This window comes from Agelaius phoeniceus, chromosome 19, assembly GCF_051311805.1.
Source record: "Agelaius phoeniceus isolate bAgePho1 chromosome 19, bAgePho1.hap1, whole genome shotgun sequence".
NCBI classification, from domain to species: Eukaryota; Metazoa; Chordata; class Aves; order Passeriformes; family Icteridae; genus Agelaius; species Agelaius phoeniceus.
Window position 1 is genome coordinate 2,317,855 of NC_135283.1, and position 27,324 is coordinate 2,345,178.

Below are 27,324 nucleotides of genomic sequence, written 5' to 3' on the forward strand. Positions count from 1 at the left end.
GTGACTCAAGCCAGTCGCATATGGATGAAGCTGACAAAATGTGTCTCCAGAGCCTGCTGCTTTCCAGAGCTCATCCTGCTTCCTTGTGTATGCTACAGAAATGGCAGCTCAATGCAAAAATGCTCCATCCAGAGGACCTCTTCTCCCAGGCACACAGCTTAGCACCCTCCAGACAAATCTCATTTTTCTCAGCCCGAGACAGCTGGAAAACGCCTGGGACATCAACTGCTCCATCTCAGAGCTCTGCACGGCTGCAGCTGAGAGATGAACGCTCCCTTTTCCTGAGCCCTGCTGCTGCCCCAGGGGACAGCTCCCTAAATCTCACTCTCCTCAAAGACTTCCTCGGTGGTCTCTGCAGTGGTGACCTCTCCCTCGCTGCTGTCAGACATGCTCATCTGGGGAGGGCCTGCCTTGGCCCCTGGGCTCTGCCTCTGCTGCAGCTGCAGCTCCCAGGGCCTGCTCGCCTCCAGGCAGCAGCGCTGCCTGCTGCTGAGGTGCTGCTTTTGCCTTTTCTGGGAACATTTCCTGAGGTATTTGATGTTTTCCCCTAGAAAGCAGAGCTTGCAGCCAAAGGGATCTGCCAGCAGGAAACGGGACCACTGCTTCTGCAGCTCTGCTTTCACCTGAGGAGAGGAGAAAATAATCATGTAATGGTATGTGAGCACCTGCTGCTCACTGACACAAATCCCAGGTGGAAAATGAGAGGAGCTGTGAAGTGCTGAGCTTCCTGCCCCTTTGGGGATTTGTAGGAGTGATTGGGGGGGTGGGATGGTCAGGATGGATGGGGACCAGAGATCCCTGAAGCCAGGGCTTGGAATTTGTGGTTTATTGCAAAGGGCCAAGTGCAGGGGCCCTGCTGGAGCTGCCAGCACAGCTTGAACACGGAAAGAGAAGAGAGAGGTAAAGAGAGAGAAGGCAAGAGCGTGGTAAAGGGGATGAGAAAGCAAGGTTCCCGTTCCAATACAATAAATCTTCTTCTGTATTGAATATTCTAATTCTCACTGACCAATCTAGTACAAGATACAAACCCTGTAGCATTTACATACAGCCTAAAAGAATCATTACATTACCATACTGTGTTACCCTAAAAAACCCTAAAAACTACTCTTTGGGCCCCTTCTGCTAAGCCTAAAAACTACTCTTTGGAAACCCTAAAAACTACTCTCTGCAGTAGTTTTAAACCCCTAAAAACTCCTCTTTGGGCCCCTTCTGCCAAGCCTAAAAACTACTCTTTGGAAACCCTAAAAACTACTCTTTGGAGTAGTTTTAAACCCTACAAACTCCTCTTTGGCCCCTTCTGCCAAGCTGTAGGGTCTGCTCTGACCCTTGGGCCTGTCTGCAAGCAGAGGGTGTTGTTCCATCAAAAGGGGATCACCTTCAGCTGGCCACACCATTGTTTTCCAGTTGTTCAGTAACTGAGGGATCTCAAAGCTTGCTTTCATTTCAATCTCACTCATAGGTTCCATATTCTCCAAATCTTTTGCCAGGCAATCATATTGATAAGGCTTTCCTGTTTCATCTTCCCCTACAGGGTTTGGGTGCACCTGGTGCTCGTAGGGTGGGAACAGATTTGTTTGCTAAATCAATCTGAAGAGCCCAACCTCTTCACCCTGACTCAGGAAAGTTTTTCCTCTGCAAATCTGATGTGTGTGAGTAGTGGCAGTCTGCACCTGGGCCGAATGTCAGGGAGAGCAGACAGATTCAGTGTAGAAAACATTTAAAATGAACTGAGATAACATCATTGTCCAGGGTAGCGTGCAGCAAGTCAGGCTGAGAGAGCTGGGGTTGTTCAGCCTGGGGAAGAGAAGGCTCTGGGGAGATCTTAGAGTCCCTTCCAGTGCCTAAAGGGGACATACACAAAAGCTGAGAGACATTTTTACACATGCAAATAGTGATAGGACAGGGAGGGGCATGGTTTTAAACTACAAGAAGACAGAATATTTTGCATTTGAGTCCAAACCTGTGGTAGTTCTTGCTGTTCTCTTCACTCAAAACAATTTTACCAGCTCAAAAGAATGCACAAATGCTCTCAATAAGCAGAGCTGGTCAGTGTGTTCATCCTTCTTGGTGTCATTAATACATTTTACATTAATAGCTTTTACTAAAATGTACTAAAATGAACTAAAAGCATTTTACTAAAATGAGCCAAAAGCTTCTCTCACAGCATTGAGTCTTACCTCTCCATTAGCAAAGCAATAGAGAACTGCTACCAAAAAACCCTGTAAGAGAAAAGGAGTGAGAGGAAAAGTCAGTGTGCAGGAAATAACTGAAGCTCTAATTTAAAGGTGACATTAGTGTTAAAACCATAAATATAAACAGTGCTCCTTAATGTTCAAGAAGGAAACTGGCTGCCTGCATTTATTTATTTATTATTAATTAATTAAGTACCCAGTCACTTGTTTTTGGGCAGTTCCTTGGCAAGTGCAGGGCACATTTTGTGCAGATGCTGAAGAATATAAATTTCTTATATATTTTTATATATAAATAAAGATTTAAATATATAGATTTATTTTTATATATTTAAATATGTATATATAACTATTATATATTTTATAAATATATATTTATATATGTATATAAAAATATAAAATATTTTATTTATCATTATATATATAATTTTTATATAACGATAAAATATATAAATAATTAAATTTTTATATATTGTTACATATATATATATAATATTTCCAGATTATAGACCCCAGTTTTATCTTCATTTTGCTACCACATAATGTTGGGGTTTTTTCCAAACTATTGTGTTATACTGTGACTGCTGCTATTTGCAAATGTGGTAAAATAAAAAAAAAAAATGCAGCTTGGTTTCTCATATTATCTACATGCTAGTTTGGGTTTATGAATGATTCTACTGAGATCTCATTTGGGCTCTTTTTACAAATTATTTCTATATTAAATGATTAGTGTTAATTCAAAGTCCAGCTATACTGAGTGTTATGGCCATTTGGAATTGCTGTTTTTCCTTTGAAACTGATTCAGATAAACACCTTAAAAAATCCTACAGATACAACATGTTTTCAACCAAAATCCCAAAATTATAATTTCCATTTGCCTCTTTCTGTCTGGGTTTGGTCTCAGACCAAAGCAGCTTACAGGCTGCATCTCAGCCCCACAGAGATGCAGATTCATTCCCCCTGCTTCAGGAACTGCCCTTTTTTGGTTGTCTAAAGGCATCTGAGACACAAGTTCTGATTAAGAGAATAAATACTCTGAGTCCCACGGCAATATTTATATCACAGCTACAAAGGTGCAACTCAGCTGACAGCATTTGATGGTTCCCACACTCATTTTTCCAGAAATATTTCTGCTTTGCTCAGACAAAAGTTTAAAAAGAAATCCACATACACAGAAGCCTCAACATTTTTCATCATACCTAAAATTAACCAACAGCCTTCTGAGCCTGCTGTTAATTTCCCAGCAGTCCTGAATAATTTGGAGTCATTAATTCCTTCAGCATATGTGCAGTTTATCTGCCACACCACTGGAATTGGGGACAGGAGAAACAGCAAACAAAATTGCTGTCTCCATGTATTTTATTTCTGTCATTTTTCATGCTTCACCTGGGTTAATGTGGGAAGATATGGTTAATTAGAGTTAATAATAGGTGATATTAATAGGTGATAATAGGTGTTAATTATAGCTGATATTAGTTAATAGCTGATATTAATGATAATAGATTATAGAGTTAATAATAGGTGATTATAGAGTTAATAATCGGTGATATTAACAGGTGTTATTAACAGGTGTTAATAATCAATATTATTTAATGGATGATATTAATAAGTGATTATAGAGTTAAAAATGGGTGTTAATAATAGGTGATATTAATGATAATAGGTGATTATAGAGTTAATAGGTGATATTAATAGATGATATTTATGTGACATATATATCACATAAATATATAATGTCTTCTCATCTAATATTTTGAATATTTAAATATATTATATTAAATACAAATTTACAAGCTTAAAAAGCCACTTTTTATGCAGAGCTTCTCCTGCTCCTTGAAGCAGTTCTCTTTTTTAGGGGGTAGAAAGTTCCTGACTCTGCTGGGTGGTTTAGGGGATTTCTGTTATGGGTACAAACTGTAAATTTGGCCTCACCAGAAGCAGAAAGAGGATTTAAATTGCACTCCTGAGCCTGGTGATGGGCACTGGGAGAAAGGCAGAGGCTCAGCTGCCTGCGAGGCTCCCTGGGCTGGTTTCAGTTTGGAAATCCTCTGGGAATCTCCTTCCCTGCTGCTGCAGGGCCAGAGCAGGAGTGACAAGCGCTGTAAAACCCCCCCAGAAGGTGGAAAACTTCACTGATTATTTATATTTGACGTTCACTTCATTAAATACTGTTCTCTTTCATGCTTACTCATGTTTCTGCCAGTGAATTGATCTTCACACTTAGAAAGCTCCCCGGTGTGTTGTGACTTGTCAAACACACATTTTCAGAATTCTCCCAGTGTGAGTGAAAACGGACAATCAGAAATTCAGAATAAATAAATGCTCCTTAGCAGAAACACCAACAGGACAGGACAGATGCACACCTAAGCTTCAAAGTTCTTCAAAGCTCTTCTAATGACGATTGGAATGTGAGAAATTACTCATCAAATAACTGGGTTCTCTCCACCAGAAACCAGTGGTTTTTCCTGAGGGAAACAATTTCCATGCACAAGGGAGCCAAGATGTTTAGATTTCCCCATTTCCTAAGGCAGAGCAGCATCCTACCTACAACAGAACTCCTATTTAGAATTTAATTTCGTGCTCCTTGAAAATGTTTGAGTTAAACCTTCAGCTGAGATCCCGAGGATAATTGTTTTTCTTTAACAAAACAGTTTAACTGCCTTTTTAAACTACTGAGAAGATTTACAGACTAAACAAATGTAATTGGGTACAGTTTATGTGCTTTTTGGCTAATCCCTTCATAAATAATGCTGCAGCTAAAAAAGAGAATCTGCAATAAACATTGGCTGAGATCTCTGGGTATTTTTTAATGGAGCTTTGCTTCTAAAGCATGACATGCTGCCAAGCTCATGCATGTTTCTCTAAAAGGAATGAAGTTTGTGTTCTTTAGCAAGGATGAGTAAGCTGGTTTATATATCAGATTTCTTTGGACAAGCCAGTAAATAAAATCTTCACTTAAAATGATTCTGCACTTTTAAAATAACATCTAGGCACTGCAACCTCTCCAAGTAAGGATATTTCTAACCAAGGAACTTATACTCCAACATTAAGGTCCCTTCCAACCCAAATAATCCTGGGATTTTGTGAACACCATGTCAGCAGGCTCCTCGGGGTTGTGGCTCTCCAGGAATTTTCTGCTGTCACTGGGACATTTTTCCCCTCAAGCTGTGGTGTAAATTTTAAATTACAGCCTCAATAACAGCGCCAAAACACTGATGCACACATGCACCAGAGCACAGGTGCATTTATGCAAAGGGAAAAACCCAGGATTGTGATAAATTGTGGGGAAAGGGCAGCAAAAGAAGGCTCAGGTGGCCTCAAGCTGCAGAAAAGGGCAGCAGTGTCAGGGCTGTGAATGCTGGGGAGCAGCCACTGGAGCCAGAGAGGTTTCCTGGGCTTTGCAGCAAATGAAGATCTGGAAATTGCTGTCCTGGCAGGGCAGGGAGATGTGGGTGCAGGACAGCTTTAGCAGTCTCTCAAAAATTCAACATTCAGCAGGGCTGCAGCACTGCAGACAGGCAGGCAGAGATGTCTGTGCCAGTGCCCCATGCTTGGCAAACGGGAGCAGACGGTTCCAGGGAGCACAGGCTGGGCATGAGTGACTATAGTAGAGGAATTGTATTAGAATATCTGTATAGAAGTTTTGCCCCAGAGGTCCCGGTTGCCCTCAATGGGCTGCAGCTGTGATGTCCTTAAATGGGCTGCAGCTGTAACCGATGAAGATGACTGGGATAAAAGGGGTGGGTAAGCCAGTCGGGGAGAGCCTTGGAGGAGCCCTGACCTGAGAGAGAACAGTGTGTAGAAGAAGGAGTCTGTGCAGCGAAGATCTGCAGCCACGAGAATACATCAGAGAGGTATGGACTTTGGAAATCTAATAACAACAATATGGGACTCTAGAAATAATAGAAGAACAACAAGTGGTGACCCCGACGTGATAGTTAGCAGAACCTAAGACAGCCAAGAGCTGTGGCGGCCAAGAGCTGTGACGGAACAGCCAAGAGCTTCGGTGGTTGCTAGCAGAAGATAAGACAGCCGAGAGCTGTGACGGCCAAGAGCTGTGACAACATAGCCTTTGGGTCAAGGAGCTGTGAAAGAGTATGGCCTTTGAGCAAGGAGCTATGTGGGTGTTGTGCATGACCTGTGAGTCATGAGAAATGTATGTATTGTAATTTAACATCTGTATAACTGTTAACTTAAGTAAAAGCAAAGGGGGAAATATAGTAGAGGAATTGTATTAGAATATCTGTATAGAGGTTTTACCCCAGAGGTCCCAGTTGCCCTCGATGGGCTGCAGCTGTGATGTCCTTAAATGGGCTGCAGCTGTAACTGATGAAGATGACTGGGATAAAAGGGGTGGGTAAGCCAGTCAGGGAGAGCCTTGGGGGAGCCCTGACCTGAGAGAGAACAGCGTGCAGAAGAAGGAGTCTGTGCAGCGAAGATCTGCAGCCATGAGAATACCTCAGAGAGGTATGGACTTTGGAAATGTAATAACAACAATATGGGACTCTAGAAATAATAGAAGAACAACAAGTGACCACCTGAGAATCACCCTGAGCTCCAGAGCAGCTCACCCTGGCCTCTGGGCTCCTTGGAACTCGGTTTGGTTGGAATGTGGCTCCCTCACCCCAGTGCTGCAGCTGAGATCCACAGCTGCCCTCCCTCCCTTGCCTCAGCTTTCTCCTGCTCAAGCCAAACCATGGAAATTATAATTTTGGGATTTTGGTTGAAAATAAGTTGTAGCTGTAGGATTTTTTAAGGTCTTTATCTGAATCAGTTTCAAAGGAAAAACAGCAATTCCAAATGGCCATAACACTCAGTATAGCTGGACTTTGAACTAACACTAATCATTTAATATAGAAATAATTTGTAAAAAGAGCCCAAATGAGATCTCAGTAGAATCATTCACAAACCCAAACAAGCATGTAGATAATATGAGAAACCAAGCTGCAGTTTTTTTTTTATTTTACCACATTTGCAAATAGCAGCAGTCACAGTATAACACAATAGTTTGGAAAAAACCCCAACATTATGTGGTAGCAAAATGAAGATAAAGGCAGGGGTGTCACGGACACACTTTATGAAAAATCCTTTTGCTAAGATTTTTCTCCTGAGAAGCTGAGAGTCCTCAGAAATGAAATGTAACCAATGGTTATCTGCTGCTGTGGAATGCAACAGGTGCATCTGGGATTAGCTTCATGTGGTTGTTTCTAATTAATGGCCAATCACAGCCCAGCTGGCTCAGACTCTCTGGTCAGTCACAAGATTTTATCATCATTCCATTCCTTTCAAGCCTTCTGACGAAATCTTTTCTTCTATTCTTTTAGTATAGTTTTAATATATCATTTACTTTTAATATAATCTATATCATAAAATAATAAATCAGCCTTCTGAAACATGGAGTCAAGATTCTCATCTCTTCCCTCATGCTGGGACCCCTGTGAACACCTAAATAAATGTATAATTGATATTAAATTAACATATTTAATTAATTAATATTTATTTTAGCATTGATATTAATTAATTAACAACTAAATAAATGTATAATTGATATTAAACACTTGCAAAACCTGCCACAGGGGGACTGAAGAGGAGCCAAGTGCCTGAACACTGTAAAACACTCCTGACTGGGTGGGTGAGAAACCTCTTCTCCACCTGCAGATGCTGCTCCATTTTTCTGTTCCATCATCTGAGGGCTCTGACAAATTTTCTCCTAAAACTGACTGGAAATGGATGCAGGTGTACAGCACTTCTGTGAGAGTGCATCTGGCAGTGTTCACTTTGCAGGTAAGGTGAACAAACCTTGAGGAAAATGGAGCCCAAGCCTTGGATGACATTCTCATGGCTATGATTTTGGCTGGGAGTGTTTTAAATGAACCATTTTAATCCTATTTTAGGGGTCTGTGATGAGCTGTTGCCTGTTATCAGAGGACACCTTTTTTTTCTTAAATGTCGAACTCCTTTTTTTGGTGTTTGGGACTATCATATTTATTTATGAATGTTTTATCTTGTTACTGCAACAGTGTATTTAGAGATATTGTAGGTTGGGATATAATATTAAATCAGATTTCACTGTAACTGTGGTGAGCAGCAAATGCACATGGATCTATGAACCCTAAAAACAATATTTGCACAACACAAAAACCAGAATTTTCAGAACTTACATGAAATGAGCTCATTGTCAGCTGAATGAAAAGTCTTATATGTCTTGAAAGTCCTTCCACCTGTTCATCAGTGATGAAGGTAAACACAAATTCATGGATCCCCAACAATGGAATCAGCACTAGCGTAGATCTTGCCAATCTTTTTAAAAAGAAAATGTTTGATTACTGTTTATTTTTTAACATCCTTGCTGACAGAAATCAAAAGCTCAAAGACAAAGAAATTATTCCAAAAACATGCCCTCAATATTCTGACTTTGGAATGGTAGCAGCAGTTTTGTGATTTTGAGAATAATGTGTGCATAAATCTGTGGAAAGTCTAGTTAAAAGGCTTGTGTAAATGAAATGTTTTCCACGGCACATCCTGGCCAGAATAAAGCAATTCCAATTCTCTATCAGGCTACAAACATAGTGCTAGAGGGTTTTTAGTTTTCTTCCCAAATTTTGGTGACAAAGGGAAAGATCTGTCATAGCAGCAGAGCCACAGGTGTGAGAGGAGGTACCTGAGGGCAGAGATCTCAGAAAGAAAGAAAGAAAAAAGAAAAGCTTTTGTGAAAATGCCCCCAAAACTCAGCACAGGTGCTGAGCTGCCTTTGCTCCCAGATATGGAAATGTCTGTGGAGCCTATTCAGAATATCTATTCAGAATATTCAGAATATCTATTCAGAATATAGCTATTTCCCATACTCTGAATATATCTGTTAAGTTTTTGATGTGACAAAATGTTTAAAAAGGGGCCAGGACTTTGGAGGAATGGACCCTCTGTTAGCAAAGTGACCAAATTATTCTTTGTCAACTTAAAAAAACAAAAAGCCCAAAAGTTTCTCTCCTCAATTTAGTAAAAAGACACCTCTTAACACCTTTAAAACTTCACCTCAGACCAAGAGCTACCCAACTGGACAGAGGCCAAAAAGTCCCACCTAAATAATTCACTAGGAAAAGAAGAGAACAATAGAAATAGAGTGTTTGTAGAATGTTTTAACAAAAACAAAAATCTCCTACCTCTAGCTCAGTTTTTCTCTAAAAAATCTTTGTTATTTTGCCCTTTATTAAAGCTTTTCTGTTTCCAACACTACCTCAAAAACCATCCTCCTAATTTTATACCATTCACAGTAGCTAAGCTATCTCAAGTGCAATAAATTCAATAAGAGCTCATCAGACCTAACTCAAGGAAAAAAACTATCAGGACTTCTGGGTCATTTGTTACATACCTGTATTTGTAGTCATGGAAGGTCATTTGCTGAGCTTTCAGTTTGGAAATCAGCATTCTGAGAATTTTTAAGAAGATGACAAAGTTAACCTTGAAGAAAAACACATTTGGTTTATTTAGAGCAAACGTTATTGCACTCATCAGTTAACAACTAAATAAATGTATAATTGATATTAAACACTTGCAAAACCTGCCAACAAATAACTGGAATGCAGCTGGGATGAGGTTGGAATACAATCAGGTTATTGTAACATACTAAATATGCAAAATTGAGTAACTTGGTGTTGCCTTATTCAGCCTGGCATATAATTCAATACACGATCTTCCTCTACAAAATCACATTTCATGTTCTTAACACAGAACCCTGCCTCCTCATTTTTGGAACAAAAGTTTATCCCTTCGGTCACTTTATGTGAAAATTGAAATACTGAATATTGCAATATTGTGAAATTATTGAAATATGAAATATGAATTATTGAAACATGAAATATTATTTTGATATTTCTGTGGTAGGAAACTGTGCCTTATTTGTTCCAAAATTTTGAAGGACAGAAATGGCACTAATTACAAAGACCAAGGAGGGAAAAATAATACAGGTTATATAATTCTTACTGCAATGGAAAACAACATTGGTCCTCGGATGATCCACCAGATCCCCATGTGTTCATTTGTTCCCCAGCACCTGGAGAATAATTTAAAGTATAATTATTTTCATAGGAAAAAAAAAAATAAGACTTAGAATGCTCACATAATTGTCTGTTTCAAAAGGAACTTGGTGAAGTTCAACATTTTCAGGTGGCCCCTGAAAAGAAATGGAATAAAACTCGGAAGAGTTTCACCAGCAGCTCTGAAGATCTTGCAGCATCAATGTTGATAAAGGTTTCCCTGGACCATAAACTTCAGAACCATCTGGCAAACTCAGTCTTTGACTCCACAAAACACGACACCAAACCCTCAGAATGGAATCAATCCTACCTAAATTATCAATCTGAAACTGGAGACTGGAAATGAAAGAACTGGGAACTGTGACTGTGCTTCTTCATCTGCTAAAAATGTGCATACGGTTTCCTTGCAGCTGTCTCTTTTTCTCCTGCTTTACCCCTCTGATTTGTCCTATTTCTTCTTGCTAATTAGCCTGAGGTTCTGTAGGATCTTGGCTTGTCATTTAGAATTTATCTGGCTCTGTAAGACCATAATTATGGCTTGGATCTTGCTTATTATCCATGTTGGCGTTGCAAATAAAATTCTCCAGAAACCACAAAAAATAAGAGGAGAGCAAAAGATTCCATACACAAAGCACAAATGTGAAGAATGTGTATTTTATCATTGGCTTTTTGCAAATATTAAAATGAGTATAATATGTGTTATGTTAGAAAGTGATGCTGTATTAATTTTCTTAAGTAGTGTGTTAAATATAGTTTTAGGTTATAACCTGAAGAGCTGTGAGGATCCAGAGGAAGAAGTTGACACTGCCCAGGCAGAATCCTGTGTTTAAATGGAATTCATGCATCATGGATGAGGTGTATGAATATGCAACAGGCTGCTGGTTTTAAGGGTTAATCCTCTGTTAATGTGGGTCCTTTTTCAGGTTTATTTTGCCCAGAAAGAGGAACCCAGACTGTCCCTATCTCTTTGTTTCTATTGTCTCATATTGTCCTAAACCCAAATTGTCCATATTTTTATTACTCTAATTATATTACTCTTTTTATAACCATTTTATTACTATTAAACTTCTAAAATTCCAAAAACAAGTGATTGGCTTTTTTCACCACAAGGTTTATGGGCTGTCACCAACAGCATCACCCAGAGCAGGAACTGGTGCTTGCTGGCCCATGTTTCTGTCCCTGATGCCCTCACTAAATATCACTGCCAGGTTTGGTCATGAGCCTCCATGAAAAATGACTTTTTTTTTCTTTAAAAAGTGGCAGTGAATATGAAATAAGCTCAAAGTGTAGATGGTGGGTTTCCTTTGTAGTGTAGATTTCCTTTTCCAAGGAAAGCACTGGCCTCCTCTCCTTACTGACAGGTTAGTAAGGCTACAAGGTGTGAGCTGTTTTGCTTAAGTGGCTGTTTCTAAACATTACAATTAATTAATTTGTTCTTCCCATTCGTTTAAAAGAAATTTCTTACAATCAGGATTTCATCTTGATTACCCCAACTTTCATCAACAAAATCCCAGCATCCAAAGCTCAGCTTACAAACACCTCAACAGCTGATGCTGTAGGGCAAACTCCCAAAACTGGAACTGTTGTGACCACTAGAAGCACACATTTATTATCAGCTATGAATTAAAACATTGCCTATGGACTGAGGTAAAATATCCAATTTCCTCATTTATATATATTCCCTCATATATATATATTTTATATAAATATCCATTTCCTCCTATTATATATTATATATATAATAGGACGAAATGGATGAACACTTCAGGAACAGTGACAGTTCATTCTATTCCTTGCTAAATGCATAAGGAATATCTGAAAATTCCCAGAAGTTTTATTATTATTATTTTTTTAAAGTTTTTTTTTAATGTAAAAGTACTAAAGGGAACCTTGAAAGTGTAACAAATACCCATAGGTGCTGGATAATCTGATAATTTGCTGGTCAGTTTTTGTGTCAAGCACAGCCAAGCAAACAGAAAGTCAGGATTCCAAAGAACATTTTCTTGAATAACTTACCCAGTGTTCTCCAGTTTGGATCTGCTTATTCCCCATGGGCCCACAAACAGGATTGGAACAACTGAAAAGAAAAGAAGAATCGATTCCATCAAGCTTGTAGAAGTAGATTTTTTTCATTTCCTTCACAAAATATCCTCCACTGACTCAGCAAAGCAAAAGGAAAGCAGAGCTGGGGCAGTTCTGGACTCACCCCATCCTATCACAATGTAAGTCTGCAGCAGCCTTCTCTCAGAGAGCACCACAGTTATCAACAGCGTGTGCAGATAAATTCCTTCCACCAGCAGCCAGAAGTAATTTGCCCCAACAAAGTAATGCATGAAAAACTGGGCAGTCCTGCAGATGATCACAATCTGTAGGAAGGAGAAACCAGGAGTAAATGTAGATGTCAAGATCTGCATTGTTTTTGCTGGTGAGCTGTTAAAATAAAAGTTATCTACAATTATCTTGCAGATAATTTTCCTTGTTGATGTGTGTAAGCTCTATTCCTACAAAAACAAACAGAAATAATAAATATTTATCATCTTTATTATTATAATATAATAATTATAAATATAATGAATTATAGTTATATAATATATTATATATTATAATATAAATATTATTATAATTATAATAATATTTATAATTATTGTTATAAATAACAATAATATTATTTATTATTATAATTAGAATTACTATTATAACATTTATAAGTCTTTATTCAATTTATTTAATATAAAAAACTATATCGTTTATATAGCTAATATATAATTATTAGAAATATAATATATAATTATTCATATTATATATTATATCTATTAGATAGTTATATATAATACATAATGTATATAATATATAGATATAATAATATACATAATACATATATAATACTACTATAATAATATATATTATATATTATAATAATGTGCATTATAATAGATATAATAATATTATATTATTATAATATATAATATTATATATCTATGTCTATAATATAATAGATATAATAATATTATATAATATATATAATATTATATAATATATATGATATATATAATATATATAATATATATAATATCTATATCTATGTCTATATATTATATAGATATATCTATATAATTTATAGACATAGATAGATATAATCTGTACCAAATAAACAGAGACTTCTTCCTAAAGGCTACAAGGTGTGAGATGCTTTGCTTAAGTGGCTGTTTCTAAACATTACCATTAATTAATTTGTACTTCCTATTAATTTAAAATAAATCTCTTACAATCAGGATTTCATGTTGATTACCCCAACTTTTATCATCAAAACTTCAGCTTACAAACACCTCAACACTTGATGGTGTAGGGAAAATTCCAAAACTGGAACTGTTGTGACCACTAGAAGCACACATTTATTATCAGCTATGAATTAACACATTACCTCTGGACTGAGGTATAAAATCCATCCACTTTCATCATTTGGTCTTTTGGAGTAAATATTGTAATACACAGAGTCTTTAATAAGAACTGCTGCAGCACGCAAGATAAAGGATGCAAATAAATTCATATGGATGTAGTTTCTTGTGCAGTGAAGTTTTCTGGGGGAGAAAAAAATAATGTATGAATCCTCCAGAATAGGTGTAATTTGCAGAAAGAAAATTTTTAAAAACCAACAAAACCCCAGCAAAACAACTGTTTTATTCACATTGTTGCCATCCATGCATTCTGCTTAGAAATTGCATTTGTATTGCTCCTTGGAAAAATGCAAATTATTTCCATGGGACCAACAGAATGGTTTGGGTTGGAAGGAATCTAAAAGCCCATCTCATTCCATCCCTCCTGCCATGGGCAAGGACACCAGGATACTCCAAGGCCTTAAAATCTTCCAGGAATGGGGCAGTTTGTCTGGGTGACCTCACAGGAAAGAATTTCTGCCTAACACCTAATTTAAATCTACCATCTTCAGCTTAAAGCCATTCCCTCTTGTCCTATCACTCCATGCCCTTTTCCAAAGCTCATCCCCAGTTGTTTGTTTGTTTGTTTTTGTTTTTTGTAGCCCCTTCAGGTACTGGAACACTGGAAACTAAATGATAATTTCATTCATAACTAAATGATAACTTCAATTTCATAAGAAGAATATGAGTACAGGGCTCTGTACATTTAAAATGCATGTGAATTTTTTACTCACCTGAGTAAAGAAAGTATAAGCAGAGCTAATACCAGTGAGATGAGAGAAAAGTAATATCCTATTGTGTATAACAGCTGTAGGGTGGTGAGCAGTTTGTGTTCTTCCTCCTGGGAACAAAGAAGAGAAATGTGTGATGTAGGCAGGGGGACAGGGCAGGAACCCAGCTCAGGAACTTTGGGGGTCACATTTTTGAACAAAGGGAGATGCAGGCTTCTCTTTTGGATGTGCTGGGTGGGTTTTCGTGTGAAAAACAGCTACAGTCTGGGAATTTATTTATTACGGAATTTATTTCTGCTGGATCACATTCCTACTTTGTCCTATGTAACTATAAAAAATATAGATTGACAAAGACAATATTCATTCAAGGAGCCAGGGCAGGATTCTGATCCCTGCTCAGGTTTCTAATTGTTGTGGTTACTAATTGTTGTTGTGTTGTGAGGGTTTTTGGGATGAGGTGAGAGATGAGAATTGACTCCAAGTTCTCAGAAGGCTGATATTATATTATATTATATTATATTATATTATATTATATTATATTATATTATATTATATTATATTATATTATATTATATTATATTATATTATATTATATTATATTGCTATACTAAAACTATACTAAAGAAAGAGAAAGGAGACATCAGAAGGCTGGACAAGAATGAATAATAAAATCTCATGACAGACTCAGAGAGTCTGACACAGCTGGCTGGGATTGGTCATTAATTAAAAACAATTCACATGGAACCAATCAAAGATGCACCTGCTGGTGAGCAACCTCTAAACCACATTCTAAGCAATCAGATAATTCTTGTTTCCATTTCTTTTCTGAGGTTTCTCAGCTTCTCAGGAGAAAAGTCCTGGGGAAGGGATTTTTCAGAAAACAGGACAATAACACTCTCTGCACTGCCTTTTGAAATCAGTGTGGGACAAAGATGCTTGCACCCTGAATTTCTTTTCAAATCCTAAGGCTCTCCCAGACTATTCCCAGATTTCTCGTGCCCAAACACCATTTGTAGCCCAAATCAGAGATAACTGAGCCTGTGTGAGGTCTGGACACAGCCACTGCCCAGCTGGGCCTGCACAATGCTGGCAGCCAGCCCTGCCTGGAGCTGTTGAAACAGGCTGACTTCTGTCCTGAGTTCAAAGGAAAAATTAATAATTATTAAATCAGAGCTCTCTTGAATGTCTTTGAATGACAGATGAGACCTCAGAGAAGGAAGGGAACTACCCACACTCTCACAGATTATCATAAACACCCTGAGGTGGAAGGTACCCACAAAGATTGTTGAAGTCCAGCTCCTGGCCCTGCAGAAATTTCCTTTCAATTTGCCTAATTTAACATTTATTTTTCCTTTTTTTTTTCCATTTTAGCTGCTTATGTCTGCCTCTCAGCTCTTCAAACTTCCAGCCCAAGGAGAGCATCTCCCATGAGATACAGGATACGTGGCTTTCATAATCCACATTTGGCCTACAGAGCTTTTCTTGGAACCTGTGTCATTTCCTCGCCGATTTTGCTATTTTTCTTGTCCTACTACTCAGCAGCAGGACTTCAGCACTCTCTTCCTGCCAGCAGTTTTCTCTAAAAATTCCAATTATTAGAGAAACAAAACCAAATCACTCTTGAAGGGGGTGAAAGGGCCCAGGGAAAGCAGTGTGGGTGCAGGAGATTCCCAGCTGCTGGTCACTCTGCTCCATGGAAACGTTCCAGCAGGTAGAAACCTTGTGAAAATCTCAAGTAATCATCTTGGCTATTTCAATTCTGCCACACCAAAGCACACGAAACCAAGCTGATTCCTCTGATGTGTGAAGATGCTGGTTCTGGGTGATTTCCAACAGCTTGGGGGGTTTCAGTTAAATAAAACAAACAAATTGCCCATATTATTCAATTAAATAAAACAAAATGAATAAAAAAATTATTCAATTAAATAAAATAATACAAGCCCACATTTAGTGTTGGTAGGAAAGCTGGTTAAAGCTTTCAAAGAAATTGTCTGCTGTCACACAAGATGAAATAATATCAAATAAGCTATCCAGAATAGTCAAGAAACCTTGGAAAACACTCAGAACTAATAAATATTTATTACATTTGCACAAATAAACTGAAAGTTTGGAAATTCATGTATTTACCATATAAAGAGTTTAGTAAAAATGTAGTAATACACAGAGCTACTAAACTAATAATGTTTCATAACAAATCAGTAAAGCAGTGTTACTTGATAAGGTAAGAAACAGCACTCAGTCAGTATTAAAAATTAAAAAATCAGTGGTGATAGTGCTTACCTAAGAGACCTAATTCTGAATTCTGTGGTAAAAGCAGTTTGGCTTATAAAGCCCAGCCCTGGCCTGGTGCAATATGAGAAACACAGGAAGGAGGGCATTGGATGAGGGGGAATCCTGCAGCCTCTGCCCAGTTAACTTTGAAATTACCAATTAACAGCTCATTAAACGCTGAAAGGCTCGGGAGGGAAGCTGAGCTGTCTGGCTTTCACAGACCAGTGTGATTTGGGGAGATACTGGGATGGTACTCGCTTGACAAGTTGCAGTGGTTTTCTGTTTTCTTAGGAGAAAATCAGCACATGTGAACTCCGGAGTGTGAACAGAAAATGTGGCATCTAAAGCAGGAATCCCCTTCTTTAATATTTGCTTTTCTGCTTCTTATAAATAAAATAACAGCTTTCCATCTGGTAGGTTAAATGAAATCTGAAGATGCTTTGCAGGTATTAAATGGAAATGTTTTGTCAGTTACTCAAGAAAGGACTAAGAAGATTAAAGTTTTCAGCTGTAATATAAAACATACTTACATTTTTTTGGAAATGATTTTTCTCAGAACATTCTGAACTATCCCGCCAAATGTCTGTGGAATTTTCCTTTGTTTGCCAAATCCCTTCATCCAAGCAGACTCTGTATACATGTCCTACACTTCCTGAAAGTAAACAGAGTTTTAGTTTGAAAGGTCAAAATAGAGATTTCATTTTTCATACATGTTTGAAAGATTTCTACCTCCACAATCGACTCTACACCACCCATACTCAAAAAAAAGAATTAAACCCACTTTTCTTTTGTCTTTGTCAATATATATTTTTTATAGTAACATAGGACAAAGGAGGAATGTAGTCCAGCAGAATTAAATTCCCAGAATGTACCTGTTTTTTACAAGAAAATCCACACAGTACATCCAAAAGAGAAGCCTACAGACATCTCCCTTTATTCATTTTTCCTCATTAAGCTCATGAATGGGTAATTCATTGAGCAGGTTTGTGCAGTCCAAACTGCACAAGGATTTGATCAGGGAATGATCTTTCTCTGTAATATCTGATGTTGCTGATATTTCATTTCTGTGCACCTTCAGCAGGGGAGGGCTGAACTGATGAACTTTTCTTGGTTTTCATTGAATTTTCCCAATTAAACTAATTAGGAATTTGCCCACAGCATCAGAGGAATGGTGTGGGAACCCTGGTTGGTGTTTGTTTGATGTTGTCCTCAACAGTTCCCACCTGTTTATTTCTGATCAGGCCTGAGCTTTTTCAATCATTTTTGAGTTGAAATTGTTTAAGGGTGATAGCAAACCAGAATATCTTGTTTTGCTTAGCTCAGAACTCAGAAAATTGCTTTGGGAGCACAGTTTGTGGTGATGGAGCAGGAGCTCTGCATGAATGCTAGACACTGGAAAAAACCTTAAACCATCCAAGAAATGTGATCAGAAATCTTCCTTTTGTAGGAATTCAGATGAGAAAAAAGAAAAAGAGTCCCCATTCCATGGAGGCAAGATGCTTTTGTTTATTATGAAGAGCTGGGTTTGTCCTAAATGGTTGGCAGAGGCAGTTTGGGAGATTAGATAGGAACTTCATGCTTATTAGCATAAAAAAGTCTATTATTATTTATATTGAATATATTGTTATCTAATATATTTATTAGATAATATAAAAATACATTTTAGTACCACTTTCACATTACCATTTTCCAGCCATGGCAAATAAGAAGGACAAGGAACAGAGACATTTCCTGGGGGTGAGTAGGGCCAGCAAACAAATTGATCAAATGTCCCATTGCAATGTACTCCTGGAGAGAGAAGCAAATAAAAGTTTTACAAAAAGTTGTGCAGACAAGGGTCAGTCATGGAAACCACTCTGAACTGCTCCAGAATAATGAGGTATTGCAGATAAATGTTGTGTATGAGATAAGTTTATTGCTTAAAACCACGAGCAGGGTGTGCAGATTCCTCCTTAGGGACAGCTCCAAACTCTGCCCTGTGACAGGGACAGAACCCATGGAATGGCTGGGGAGGGTTGGGTTGGACATAGGGAAATCCAGGAATTTGTTCTTATCCCAGAGGGTGCTGGGCACTGCCCAGGCTCCCCAGGAATGCCAGGGATGCCCAGGGTGGGGTTTTTGGGGGTCTGGGCAGGGACAGGAGCTGCACTGGGTGATCCCCGGGGCTCCTTCCAGCTCAGGGTGCTCTGTGATTCTGTGATTTTATGATAGTGTGACCACAGAGAAAGGAAAATAAACAAGGACTTCAGGCTAAGATTTGTGTCAGGTGAATTGTTCTACACTTAGAACTTAGGAACAGACATACAGCAAGACAATATTTGCATATTCAACAACCTTAATAAACGTCTTCGTTGTTTAATTCCTTACCACTATCTACAGATGATTCCTGCAGCATTTTCAAGCATTCCTGTTTGTATTTGTTCCATCCAGTCGTGGTTTTTTCCAGCAGAGAACCTTTGGCCTGGGAATGAAAATACTGTACAGGAGAAAAATCAGTTAGAACCTTTTAGTCCTTAAATGACAGATTGCTTTCCATTACAAGAAATTCTGGTCCAAAATGAGAGAAAGGAGAAACGAGGAGAGGAGGAAAAAATGATAGGTAAAAAACGTCTAAAGGAATGAGGAGAGAAAGAGGAGAGGTGAAAATGAAATGAGGGTAGTGGAGGAAAAAATGGTAGGTAAAATGTCTAAAGGGCTTTTTGGTTTTAGAACATATTTAAAGACAATCAAGCACACCTGGTTGAACAATAGAGCAAAAAAAAAAAAAGTTGAATAAAGCAGTAATGAATAAACAATGCTATTTAGCTACTAACACCTTTCCTCTGGTGCATTCTGTTCTGCCCAGCATTTCACAGACCACTTCTTTTACCAGCAGCTGCAACTGGGCCATAGACATCTTTCTATTCTTCTTTTCTGCTTTTTTTGAAAGAAACACTTCTGTAAATTTTAGTTTTAGTTGCCATTTGCACCATGTTGCCCTTTTTGCTCAACAGGGCACTGTTTTGCTTTCCCCTTGTGTCCATAGGTGAGAAGAGTGTTTGCCCCCTAGAATTCTCACACAATAAAATGACAGACACCTCCTCATCTGTCTGCAGAGGTCTCTAAGAGCTGATAATTGCTGTTTAGGAAAGCAATGGCTAAAACCAGAAGAATTAAATGCAAAAACGCTTGGTGATTTAGGTGAAGAAATGCCTTTTTGGGAGCAAAGCAGTTCAGGAAGGATAATGGGAGATGCTGTTCACAGCTCAGTGTTAGCACGGGGATCTGATCATTATTTATCCATAGAAAAGGACACATCCTCTGTGCAATAAAACCCCCTGGCCTCCTCACCAGGGCTTTCAGAGGCCAGAGCAGTCAAAGATTACTGCTACTACAAGTCACCAGAAATGAAAAATTCATTATTGGTTGAAAATGTTGCCGATTCTAATGAGGAAATTTTGGAGAGCGAACAAAATATAAGTATTCTAAAGAATCTTTTTCCTAAAAGATGCCTTTCAGTTCTCCAGGAAAATTCAATTTCGTTTTGTCTGGACTGCACCCTTTCTTTGAAACTGCCTTTAACACATGTCTGGTTGTCCTGATGTTGTCTGAGATACATAACCAGAACAATATATGGCTGTGGACTTCACCTTTGTTCCTTAAACCTATGGTTAGTTTTTATATTAATGAAGAAAATCATATTTATTTACTTTCAAAACAAGAACAGGGTTCTGGTGTCTAGCTCTTGGGCAGGATCACTATTTCATGCATGTTTTTACTGTGTAAATGTTGTCTGCTCAGTACTCTGCTTTTAGTCTCTCATCTCATTTCCAGACACCCACTTGAAGCTTGAGGGAGCAGAAAAACTAAAATCATTCTTCCGTGGATGGGCTTGCAAGATAAGGAGAGAATATTTACAGCAGCCATGAGAAAGGAATGCATGTTTCCAAAATAAATTAAAAAAAAAAAAGCATCTTGACATTTCCCTCCTGCAGGCCCCCAAATCCTGGGAGCCAGGGGAGATTCCTCAGACACTGGTGGGTCAGTGAACCCCATCTGGAGAGGCAGAGCCTTGGGGATGACACATTTGGGACAGAACTGCTGGGCTGGAGGAAGAACACTCCAGTTTCTGATAAACAGATGTGTTAAACAGCCAAGGGAATGCAGAGGAAACCTCGCCGTGGCTACCTGGCAGCTCATTGGGTTCCATTCCTGGAGAGGAGGAATTTCCTGGAAGTGAGGAACAGCAATGCACAGCCATGGGAATGTTCCTGGAAGTGAGGAACAGCAATGCACAGCCATGGGAATGTTCCTGGAAGTGAGGAACAGTGATGCACAGCCATGGGGAAGTTCTGGAAGTGAGGAACAGCGATGCACAGCCATGGGAATGTTCCTGGAAGTGAGGAACAGTGACACACAGCCATGGGAATGTTCCTGAGCTGAGGAACAGCGATGCACAGCCATGGGAATGTTCCTGAGCTGAGGAACAGCGATGCACAGCCATGGGAATGTTCTGGAAGTGAGGAACAGTGATGCACAGCCATGGGAATGTTCTGGAAGTGAGGAACAGCGATGCACAGCTATGGGGAAGTTCTGGAAGTGAGGAACAGTTTTGCACAGCCATGGGGAAGTTCTGGAAGTGAGGAACTCAGTGATGCACAGCCATGGGAATGTTCCTGGAAGTGAGGAACAGTGATGCACAGCCATGGGAATGTTCCTGAGCTGAGGAACCCAGTGATGCACAGCCATGGGAATGTTCCTGAGCTGAGGAACTCAGTGATGCACAGCCATGGGGAATGTTCTGGAAGTGAGGAACAGAGATACACAGCCATGGGGAAATTCTGGAAGTGAGGAACTCAGTGACACACAGCCATGGGAATGTTCTGGAAGTGAGGAACCCAGTGATGCACAGCCATGGGAATGTTCCTGAGCTGAGGAACAGTGACACACAGCCATGGGAATGTTCCTGGAAGTGAGGAACAGTGATGCACAGCCATGGGGAATGTTCTGGAAGTGAGGAACAGTGACACACAGCCATGGGGAAGTTCTGGAAGTGAGGAACTCAGTGATGCACAGCCATGGGAATGTTCCTGAGCTGAGGAACAGTGATGCACAGCCATGGGAATGTTCTGGAAGTGAGGAACAGTGATGCACAGCCATGGGGAAGTTCTGGAAGTGAGGAACCCAGTGATGCACAGCCATGGGGAAGTTCTGGAAGTGAGGAACCCAGTGATGCACAGCCATGGGGAAGTTCACCCAACAAGAGTGAGGAGCAGGTTAGGTCTAAATGACAGTTCCACATCATTTCCTGGTGGAATTGTCCATTTCTTGAAATCTGCAGGTTTTAATATCCAATATCTGGTCACAGCCAATATCTGGCCACTATTGGTGTAAATATTTGTGAGATAAATCAGTTTTGGTCACACAGCCAATACCTGGTCACTATTGATATAAATACTTGTGAGATAAATTAGTTTTGGTCACACAGCCAATGCCTAATCACGATTGATGTAAATATTTGTGAGATAAATTTGTTTTGGTGGTCACATAGCCAATACTGGTCACTCTTCATATAAATACTTATGAGATTAATTTGTTTTGGTCATAGAGTGACCAAATATGTGTATATAATAGTGGCCTGGTCACTATTGATGTAAATATTTGTGAGATAAATTCGTTTGGTGGTCACATAGCCAATGCCTGGTCACTCTTCATATAAATACTTGTGAGATAAATTTGTCTTGGTCACATAGCCAATACCTGGTCACTATTGGTGTAAATTTCTGGGAGGTAAATTTGTCTTGGTCACATAGCCAATGCCTGGTCACTATTGGTGTAAATTTCTGTGAGGTAAATTTGTTTTGGTCACATAGCCAATACCTGCTCACTCTTCATATAAATACTTGTGAGATAAATTTGTCTTGGTCACATAGCCAATACCTGGTCACAATTGGTGTAAATTTCTGTGAGGTAAATTTGTTTTGGTCACATAGCCAATACTGGTCACTCCTCATATAAATACTTGTGAGATAAATTTGTTTTGGTCATGTAGTGACCAAATATATATTTATATATATAATAATGACCTGGTCACTATTGGTGTAAATATTTATGAGATAAATTAGTTTTGGTCACACAGCCAATGCCTAAATACGATTGATGTAAATATTTGTGAGATAAATTCGTTTTGGTGGTCACATAGCCAATACTGGTCACTCTTCATATAAATACTTGTGAGATAAATTTGTTTTGGTCATACAGTGACCAAATATGTGTATATAATAGTGACCTGGTCACTATTGATGTAAATACTTGTGAGATAAATTTGTTTTGGTCATACAGTGACCAAATATGTGTATATAATAGTGACCAGGTCACTACTGATGTAAATATTTGTGAGATGAATTTGTTTTGGTCACACAGCCTTTGGCTGCGTTCTGACAGACCCCACTATTGTATTTGTGGGGTGCCCTTGTGGCAGGGAGGAGTGATGAATCTGACTCCATGTTCTCAGAGGATAATTTATTATTTTGTGATACTATATTATATTAAAGAATACTGTACTAAACTATACTAAAGAATACAGAAAGAATAATTACTGGTTGCTAAAAAGATAATAATGAAAAACTTGTGACTCTTTCCAGAGTCCTGACACAGCATGGCCCCGATTGGCCAAAGAGTGAAAACAACTCCCAGCAGAATCCAATGGAACAATCACCTGTGGGTAAACAATCTCCAAACACATTCCAAAGGAACAAAACACAGGAGAAGCAAATGAGATAAGAATTATTTTCCTTTTTCTCTGAGGCTTCTCAGCTTCCCAGGAGGAAAATCCTGGCTGAAGGGATTTTTCAGAGAATGTGAATGCCACACCCAACAAATACCTCAAATACCACAGCAAAGGTTGTGGTTACAAATCCCAGGGAAGTTCTCTGATGATCCAGGTTTTGGGCTAGGTACAGTGCAGAAATACAAACTTCCAGGGACATTTGCCATGATCTCAACCAGTGGAAACCAGCAGCCTTTGATCTGTGGTGCATTTCAGTTGCCATTTGGCCCCTGCTTTTAAACAGGGAAAATTAAACACCCATGTCCAAGACAGAAGCTCAGACAGTCCATGGTGTTTTGCCCTACACTGGACATCATTTCAGGTGGTCTGAAGTGGTTTTGGCAAAAAAGGAACTGCCCCAGCCTGACAGCCTGGCCCCTGCTTGCTCTGAAGTTCACCCGTGAGGAAATTTAATCAAAATTCCCTGGAAATCTCTGGCCATTTATTGAGATTGCACCAAGAAGACCCCACTCTATGGACATTTGTTGGATGCAGAAGAAAATGCTGCCTGAAGCTTTCATTTAGGAAATGGATTATATCTGGCTGCAGACTGGTTTAAATTTAAGTTTTTCATAACTGACCACAGTGCAGTCAGAATTTCACCCTTTTAATTTTTCATACTAAGCTGGCAGTGAAATGAAATGTTTCTGTTTATTCAGGCTATGCTCTTATGGACAGAAAAAAAGCCCCTTCAATTCAGGCATAAACTAAAAAGAAAAGCTGAAAAATATTTATTCATTCTTTCAGCCCTGATCCAGGTTAAGTCTGATGGATATTTTTCCTATCTATAGAGGTTTTTGCTAGAAAATACAGATATAGTGTATTTATGTATTTAATATAGTGTATTTGATATAGTGTATTTCCGTATTTATGAAAATACAGATATAGTGTATTTATATATTTTCACAGATTTATGGCTATTATTCTTTTAAATGTTTCTTTCTTATGAAATAAAAATATAATGAAATACAGCACATATTTCTTTAAACAAATTGCAAGAACCACTATGACAAATTAATTCACTGTCATTAGTCTAGCAAAGTTTTGATTTCACAAAAGAATTTTGGAGATTTTCTGTCAGCATTGATGGAACTAATGCTTTGGCTGAGGTGTCTCACAAATCTGAGTTGTTTCAGTCCTATAAACAGAAGCTCTGTGCAGAGAAGCTCTAGATTTTTATTATATAAAATATTAGGAGTATTTTCTTTAAAAATATATATATTTGTCTCCTGGTAATTTTTTCTTTATAAAAATTTTAGAAACACAGATATGGGCTCGACTGCACAAACAGCTGCAAACCCACTTTCTTAGAAACCCAAGAAAATGGAGATTAAGTGGATAGAAATATCTTTTTGCTTTCAGTTTATTGTCTTGACGCTCATACACTTCATAGAAATGAACCCTAAATATATCTGTGAATTTTATTCAGTTAAATTGAAATTTACCAAATATCAGTCATTGTTTTAAAAAAATATTCAAATCAAGATTGATATTAATAAATAAATAAGAATTACTAAAAATTTACATGAAAATTTCCTTGAAGTGAATTACACTGAGATATTTTCTCATTAAGTAGCTAAACCCCTCCTATTTATAAGGGAAGTAAGAAGTCTTTAGAATTTTGTAAAGATTTAGGGGGAGAAATAAAAATAAAAATAAAAATAAAAATAAAAATAAAAATAAAAATAAAAATAAAAATAAAAATAAAAATGTTTAGAAGATCTATACAAGAAATAAAGGCAGAAATCTCATACAGATTAATTTGCTTTCTGCATGAGGGTGAGACGCAGAACAAAACCAGCCTGATTTCACAAATTGGAGATTCAATGCTCACAAGTCAGTGCCAGAAACAAATCAAGGCAGGGTTTAGGAAACAGAGAAAAACCATTAGAAAATAAACCTGATTCATAACAGTATTTTTATCTGGTAGGAAAACGGAAAAACAAATATAATTCAATGCTGATCAATAATGGTATGAAAAATGATTGTGCAAATGGTTGTAAACATAATTTATTCACTGCATGAATGAGGATTAATAGAATAAAATGGTAATAAATGCCCTGGTCAGAGAGAGTTCTGATATAAAACCCTACAGCTTTGCAGCCATTATTTCTCATGGCTAATCAGCAATAAAAATAAATTGTTATGTCAGAAGGATCTTTGGTACAAAGATGCTTTTTTGTTTGTGGCACTTAAAATGCTACGTGCTAGGAACTCCCTTTGCCAGTGTCCATTATTAATTATTGAATTAGCTTACCTGTTTCACAAGGAACAACACCATGAGGGAGCTGGCAGAGGTTGGAGCTATCCTGGACCAGAGTCCCATGCTGGAATAGAGAGCAAGAAGTGTCACCATGCCCTTTGGGATAAACTTGTCCCCAGTTTGCTGCTATTTCACTCTAAAGTTCAATTATATTAATTAAAAAAAAGAAAAAAAAAAGAAGTAAAAGTGTCTTCTTTTATGAATGCCACTGTTCCATGAATGCTCTTTCCAATAAGTGAGGAAGTCTCCTGAAGTGTTTCGCTTTGCTGGACTCCAACTCTGCTTTGGTGTTTCTGATTAAAGGCAGAGAGAGCTCAGTCTAAACTTCACAAACTCTGCTTACTGCAGCTTCTCCATTAGCCAATAAGGAGGCAGAAAACTATTAAAACATTAAAGGGCTGATCCTGTCCCTTGAATCACCACAGGAATTTTGCCAGTGATTTTTCCAGAATGCAATCCAGCTCCACAAAAACACATATATATATTTCTACATACATACATACATACATACATTTTTACATATCTATATTCATTTTATATGTGTATTGATTTTATATTTATATTTACATTTAAAATTTATATACCATATTTATTTTCGATTTATATTTATATCTATATTTATATATCTTACATGTATATTTATACGTATGTCTATATATGTATATATTTATCCATATATATTTATACACATATATATTTTTACACATATATATTTATATACATATATATTTATACAAATATATCTATATTTATTTTAGATTTATATTTATTTTATATTTCTGTTTACATTTAATATTTATATACTATACTTATATTTATATATTTTACATGTATATTTATACATATCTCTATATGTATATATTTATCCATATAGATTTATACACATATATATTTTTACATATATATATTTATACACATATATATTTATACAAATATATCTATGTTTATTTTATATTTATATTTATATTTATATTTATATTTATATTTATATTTATATTTCTGTTGACATTTAATATTTATATACTCTACTTATATTTATATATTTTTACATATATATTTATACATATCTCTATATATGTATATATTTATACATATATATTTATATACATATATATTTATGCAGATATATATATTCACACACCCCTCATGAAACCAATAAATGGTTGATGATTTAAGTGTCATTTATTGATTTAATGAAATCAATAAATGGCACTTTAAAACACAGGAAAAACTTTGTGTAGGAAGCTCGTTGTTGTCTGTCAGAAAACAGCTCACTAAAAGTTGGTTTTATGCTTTTTGATCATATTTTGTCAAATGTGCACAGCCAGTGCAGGATCAGGGAGAATCTAAGTGGGAAAAAAAAAAAAATTATGCTCCCAGCAGTGAATTTTTACTACAATTTTTGTGATGTTCAGTGTTTTCTTCAAAGCTGCAGCTGGCTGCCTTGGTGTTACCTGCTCATATTCTGTTCACACACCTCTCAACTTTATTCAGAAAAAAACACTACACATAACACCTAGCTTGAAGGAAGGTCCAGCAAACCTATTTGCTCCTTGTTTTTTTCACATTTAGACAGATCCAACCAATAAATTTCT

General features: G+C 37.6%; 1 protein-coding gene across 1 annotated transcript; it reads right to left on the minus strand.

The window, feature by feature from the left end:
- Positions 1-314: 314 nt before the first annotated feature.
- Positions 315-25,822, minus strand: GLP2R (glucagon like peptide 2 receptor). Its single transcript, XM_077188328.1, has 13 exons — positions 25,724-25,822; positions 19,026-19,119; positions 18,342-18,446; positions 17,189-17,310; positions 14,391-14,497; positions 13,644-13,800; positions 12,429-12,588; positions 12,239-12,299; positions 10,170-10,239; positions 9,559-9,647; positions 8,351-8,489; positions 2,178-2,219; positions 315-623 (listed from the first exon to the last, which is right to left on the minus strand). Exons 1-13 carry the CDS (start codon positions 25,820-25,822, stop codon positions 315-317), a joined length of 1,554 nt encoding a protein of 517 aa, XP_077044443.1.
- Positions 25,823-27,324: the final 1,502 nt, after the last annotated feature.